The 6,803-nt window shown below is 31.3% G+C and overlaps 1 protein-coding gene across 1 annotated transcript; it reads right to left on the reverse strand.

The window, feature by feature from the left end:
* Positions 1-4,221: 4,221 nt before the first annotated feature.
* On the reverse strand, positions 4,222-6,328 carry LOC129216778 (neuropeptide-like protein 30). Its single transcript, XM_054850993.1, has 2 exons — positions 6,314-6,328; positions 4,222-4,564 (listed from the first exon to the last, which is right to left on the reverse strand). Exons 1-2 carry the CDS (start codon positions 6,326-6,328, stop codon positions 4,250-4,252), a joined length of 330 nt encoding a protein of 109 aa, XP_054706968.1. The 3' UTR covers positions 4,222-4,249.
* Between the last annotated feature and the right edge of the window lie 475 nt (positions 6,329-6,803).

Genomic DNA, 6,803 nt, shown 5'->3' on the forward strand with positions numbered 1-6,803 from the left:
TTTACTTTATTTTATCTGTTTTAAGTAAGATTAATTAGTTCAAATGAAATAAATGTTGCTCTTAGCTTGTAATTAAAGTCATTTTACATAGAATAGATAGTAGTCATTTGAAACACTTCCTGTTTGTGCATAATTCTGATCAAACTAAACGCAACTGAAATTTGCTTTTCTACTTTGTTTAATATACTTTAAGATGTTCAACCTACACAGGCCCTTATTAATCCAATTCACAAAACTCGTGACACCTGAACAGCTGCACCCATTTGCCAAAGCAGGACCTAGAAAAGGCAAAGGAGCTAGAAAATGGATCAGATCTAGAATTTTGGCAGACACTCCTGTCATAACTGAGATAGAAAAAATACATTCTATGAAAAAGAGTAAGAAAATGTCTAAAAATATAGAAAAAGAAGCAAACAGTAAAACGAAGATTACACTTGTGTTCAAACAGTGAGTAGAAACGTGAAATATTCTCGCGTCATTAAATGAATTTATGGTTTTTCTTTTGATATAATTGTTGCTTGTATCATATAACAGTAGTAAATTAGACACATTTACATTTCAGTATGGTTTTTATAACTTTTAACCTCTGTAGGTCAAACCTCCCTTATGGCGAGTCAGAACCAGTTTGGACACTCTAGAAAAATCGTTAATAAAAAAAATAACTTTAAGTTTTGATAAAAAAACAACAATGTTAAAAGTTGCTCAGATATATTTTCTTTCGAAAAAAGTCAACTAGGAATTTTTTCTATGGAAACTTAAAAAAAAACTTTAAAAAGTGGGTCAAACCTCCCCAGTTTCCCCCACTCAGAAATTGCACAAAAAAAAAAAAAAAAAAAAAAAACATTGAAATCAATGCAGACGTTCAAATGTTGTTGTGGATGTTGAACGACATTCTACTAAATAATAACTTTATGAAAAGTTAGATTGTTCAATAATATGTAGACATATTTTAAATTGTACAAAGAGTTTTGTGACATAAAATTTCCGGCACTTTTTGGTTTTTGATTTTTTTTAAAATTAAGTTTTAATATGTTATTAAAACTTTTCATGTAGTTTTGTTAAAAATAGATCATAGATCTTATAATTAAATTCCTAATCCGAAATATTAATTTTAACCTATTTCATTGAAAGTCGTAGGTGTACGAACACTTTTGGGAGCCACTATTTTATTTTATGCTTTTTAAAGCGAACCAAGCTTTTAGAAATAGTCTTTAAGCGTTTAAAAACATTTTTTTATATTTTACTTTAAAATCAGTATTGTTACTAAGGCAAATTGTTTTCTCTGCATCGTCACTACTCTGGCAGAGAAACAATTTTATCAGAATTTGCTTATTCTGTTCATTTATTTTTTAAGTTATTTTTTCAAATAAATTTATGGCTTTCTTTCCCCAAATATTCGATAATGCCGTGTTTCTCCATCTTCCGCATAAAACCAAACTTGAATCAGAACAAACAATCCAGAATTCAGTATGCATACAATAAAAGTCTAAAAGCGTAAAGAACTTCACGTAGCTCTTTGGTTAGAAGAATTTGGTTTTCATTTTTTTATGATTATATAATAAAGTTTTATCATCTTTCATGCAGAAAAAGAAAAAAAATTGATAACCTAAAGGTTTTATTCTAAAGCACTGCGCCATTTCCAACATCCAAACGCATAATGATACCCTTTCGTTTTCGAAGTGGTTGCCATTTGTGCAAACACGGAAAATATGTTGTCGTTTTTCCTCTACATAATGTTGTGGATGTTTCGCACCAATTTCGCTTTAGTTATGCAGTTTTCCTTTTTCCTTTTCATAAAATTTTGGGAGGCATATTCTTTAGTAAAGCATTGGAACTTATTTTTCCCTCCATAGAATAGAGAGAAAAAGTTGTTTGCTGTTGTTAAATGCTTGCATGTTTAGTTTCTGCCTCAGTTTCCATTTGTCTAAAATTTGTATTCTTGCTCTTTTCAAACTTCTGTTTTTTTTCTCTCTCTCTCCTGGGTTTGTTGTATTTTAATTAATTTTGCCCCCTTTTTTTTCCCCTTAGTTGGCTAGAATACTTGGATTTTTAATGAGATCGGAGGGAAGAAAAATGCCTGTAGAAAGATTTAACGATTCCAGCGATCACCAGCAAGTAACATGCTCTCTCTCTCTTTTTTTTTTTCTTTTTACTATTTCTTCTTTTGTGTTCAGAATCACGTTTTCGTTTTGAGCAAAGTAAGAGCGTTTTTTATACAGTTGATTTTCCCATTATTTTAAATATTTTTTCTTTCTCTTGTTTCGAATGTTATTCTCTTTCAGTCGTTTTGTCTTTCAACTATTAGTATTTTATCTTTTTTATTCATTTTGCATTTTCGATTCTTTTCATCTGTTCCTCTTTTTTTTTTCTTTTTTACTCACTGAGTCAGTTGAATTACAAAGTCAAATATTTAGAAGACTCCATTGTTTATTTCGGAATCTTTTTCAGTCTCTCTGTTTTACCATCACTATAATTTATTTATTTTAAACTAGTGGTACCCGCACGGCTTTGCCCGTAATAAAAAAATTAAAATGTCTTTTGGTTCGCCTGTATATTTACAAATAATGTACGGTGAATTTTCTCGCCAACTGGCTTGTGCCCATGTTACGGTTCCACGTTATGATAATTTCGTAATTTACTCGTCCATCTTATGATAATTTTGCTCGAGAAAATGTTCTTAAAATTGGAATAGAAAAAGAACCACATCGAATTTTCGAAAAATCGCTTCGAGGTGCACACCCCCATGCTACAAACTAACTTTATGCCAAATTTCATGAAAATCGGCCGAACGGTATAGGCACTATGCGCGTCACAGACATCTTCCAGATAGAGAGACTTTGAGCTTTATTATTAGTAAAGAAGATTTCAAAGTTAACTTTTCCATGAGGAAAAAAAAAGTCAATTTTTTCGTCCGTCAGTTGAATTATAAATTCAAGTATTGACAAGACACCTGTTTGCACATTTAGGGTACTGCAAGTAGAACAGATGTTGTAGCTGTAGGATAGATGTCAGTCCGAAAAAATTAGAATTGTCCCTATTTTAGATTGGTAAAATAAAGTTACGGCTCAAACCTTTGAAAATGCTGGAGTGTCCCGTATTTGACTCCTTAAGATCAAAATATTTGTGTATATAGTAAAATATTGTAATCATGAGAAAGCTTTTTCCTCCGTATGGTCAGTCATACTGCGGAAATGTCGAAACAGTATTTCCAACGATAAATTCCCAGCTGGCTCATGAAAGGAAATAGACTGAAAATTTCTTCGGTCAAAGCTATTCTGTTTTGAAGTACATTGTGAAACACGTGGATGATTGTGTAATAAAAAGTACAACAAACTCGTTGCACTGTCAAAATCTGACAAATATAATTTTTATAAGTGAGGAATTGACGCTGAAAAAAGTTAAATGTGGCCAAAAAAAAAAAAAAAAAAACTCCTAGTCATATTTTTTTCTTTTCCTGCAAAATTATATTTTTGCCACTTCACTCCTTTTCAATGTTACTCACCTTAATCAAATCACCTTAAAGGACTGAATTTATATTTTATATTTTTATGGTACTATACCTCACGTTATTACAAAAGATATTTCGGGTGAAGTAATAAGTACTACTTTAGATTTTTCCTACCCTCTTAAGTTGCCTTAAAGTTCCAGACCAAGAACTTGGTTTCTGGGTCTAGTATGAGCGAGTTCACCATCAACAAAGCAATTGCAGCCTGAGTATAGTAGGGCTGTGCTATTTCCAGATAGAACTCGAACACTATCGACTGTGTTAGAGATAATAATGCCTCTTAGACCAAGAACTTGGTATTCAGGTCCAGTATGAGCGAGTCCACCATCAACTAAGCAATTGTAGCCTGAGTATGGTATGACTGTGCTATTTCCAGATAGAATTCGAACACGATCGACTGTGTTAGAGATAATCATGCCTCTTAGTTCCAGACCAAGAACTTGGTATTCAGGTTCAGTATGAGCGAGTCCACCATCAACTAAGCAATTGTAACCAGGATATAGTAATGTATTGGAAAAGTGTACAGTAGTGTATGGATTTAGATTTTTCTAGTTAAAAGTAATTTGCTGTATTAATTCTATACATATAAAAATGAAATAAAAACAAGTAAAAATTCAGATTTTTTGAATTTTTTATTTAAAGTGTAGGGAAACGTGTTTAATAAATCACAGAAGAAAATTTTCAGATGTAATCAACAAAGAGTCATCGTGATTTAATTGCTCCTATTTATTCAGCATACCCTACTCAAAGGTATCCGTATCCGTATCTTCCATAATCGTTTCCATAACCGTATCCTCCATAGCCGTAACCTTCATTACCGTTTCCATATCCGTATCCTCCATAACCGGCTCCGACACGACCATATTCAATTCCTTGCAGTCCTAGGCCACGGTATCCAGATCCATATCCGTCGTATCCGAGTCCATACCCATAGCCATGACCTTGAGCCTTTCTGAAATATCGGCTGCTGATTCCGTTGCCATACCCATGCCTGCTGTGATGGGGAATGACGTCTACTACAGATGTGTAAGCAAAGGCAGCGAGAGCCAGGACAAGAATCTAAAAAAAAAAGAAGAATCAAAGAGATTTAGGGGCACATTCAACTCTAACACAATCGATTGTACTCGGTTCTATCAAATTCTACCTAACAATGGCCAAGTGAGAAATTACCCTCCGGGTGGGGAGACGGTAATTTCTGGCTGCGCTATTGGTAGATAGAATTCGATCGCATTGAACACGATCAATTCTAAAGTAAGAAAGAACAACGTTAGAAAGCACAAAATGCAGATTACTGCAGAGTGTAGACACGTGTTTTTGGCGCTACAAGGAACACCCTTTTCAATGCAAAAAAAAAAAAAAGAGCTTTCAGCACAAAGGTATTTATTTATCTTACGATCAATTGTGCTAGAGGTAAGTTAGCAGATCGATTGTGTAAGAGATAGTTATGCTAACTTTTGTTTCTCAAGAATTTCTTGTACAAAAGACCAAAGTTATATGAATTCATGTAGAATGTTTTTTCTTTTTGTTGTTTCAGCTATGACGTTTTCTTTAATAAAACAATTTTTTAACCGTATCTTTTACATTATGCTACAAGTGTGCAAATCTCTTACTGATGCATAGATATTTTTATATGATTTATTTATTTATGCATTTTTTTTCTGAAGATCGCTTCACTTATTATAGTATACTTTTAAAATATTACGATTTATTAGCGTCTTTTTTTTTTTTTTTTTGCCCAATATATATATATATATAAAGCAGTGTTTCAAAACTTGACTGCAATCCCTGATTATGAAAAATTTAAAATTTCAGAAACAAATTCAATTTTTTATTTAAATTTAGTCTCAAGGCCCTGCTCACACACAATATTATTAACTTTTTTTTTCATTAAACTTTAACTTTATTGAACAACATTACACTTTTCATTACACTATTTTTTTTTTTTTTACTTGAAAAATTATTTCGTTCCGCATTGAAAACTCACTCGTAATGCAAAGAACGGTTTTCAAAATTCGTCTTAAGCATACCTGTATTTTCGGTTAAATAATTTATTCACAAAAAAATATTTCGGAAACAAGATTATAAATTACTTCATCTTATGAAATTTTAACATAAAAAAATAAAGATTCTACTACTTCTTTCTTTTGTGAAAAAGTATTTCTCTTCTAGTTCATATTTCCTTGGAAACCTAAACTTATTTTTAAACTGTACCATTCAATTAGTTTAGGAATCAACGCTCTTGAATTTTTGTTTTGGTATTTATTCGTAGAAAAAATCAGAAACATTCTCACATAAAAGAAAAAGAAGAAGAAAAAAAAAACATGTAGCGTTACTTTCGTCAATATTTGATGAATTATGTTTGGAACATGTTCACATTTCACTCGCAATGTAAACAAAAAATACTAAGCTGAGATGTATTATTCGATGGTTTTTTTCTTAGTTAAACTTAAGGATTTTTTTTTTGATAAATACATATTTAAAATATTAAGGACTGGAAAACTTAAATTTGACATTTTTAAGGATATGAAAAATATATTTCATAAATTATTATTCATAAAACTTAGCTTTTCTTGTTCGTATTTTACATCTAGAAATTTCAAGCAGAATTTTGAAAATTTGCCTTGAGCGTTGAATGCACTTTACTGAATAATTATACGCTGGGATACATTTCTGTAACGTTTTTCAAAACTTTTCGCCAATTTAAGAAAAAAAAAAACACACATTCTAAAATAATTCCATTTATAAAACAAGCTGATATCTTCAGCTTTAAGGAAGTTTATAAGTCAAATGTATTGAACTGCCACTTACCACAATTTTCATCATTTTGAAGCTTGTTTAGTTCAACTGCAGACAATTGCTGAAGTCAATGGTTTGATATTTGATCAGCTGTACTTTTATAGGAAACCGAGTTCCGCTTCATTTGTAGACATTAAAAACCGGCTATTTTTTCATCACATTGGAAGCTATAAATGCTCCACATATTTTGACACCTATAAGTTGCTAATCCTTCAATGTCAAATACTTTCGTTCCATGTTTCTGTAGGGAAAACATATTTCCAAACGTTTTAGAAAAGAAATTTCATCTCGTTTGATTTTTATTTCAAATCCATATAGTTCCAATCGATGAAGCGTAAAGATAATTTTTTTGATCAATCATTGGAGTCAATGCGAGATAAGAAAATAATGTTTCTCTTATAAGTTTATAAGATTAAGGTGCATTTTTTACTGATAAATATCAGAAATGGTAACTTGAGCAATTATTATCGGCAAAATGTTGTATTTTAGCAAAAAATATATT

This window comes from Uloborus diversus, chromosome 2 (genome assembly GCF_026930045.1).
Source record: "Uloborus diversus isolate 005 chromosome 2, Udiv.v.3.1, whole genome shotgun sequence".
NCBI classification, from domain to species: domain Eukaryota; kingdom Metazoa; phylum Arthropoda; class Arachnida; order Araneae; family Uloboridae; genus Uloborus; species Uloborus diversus.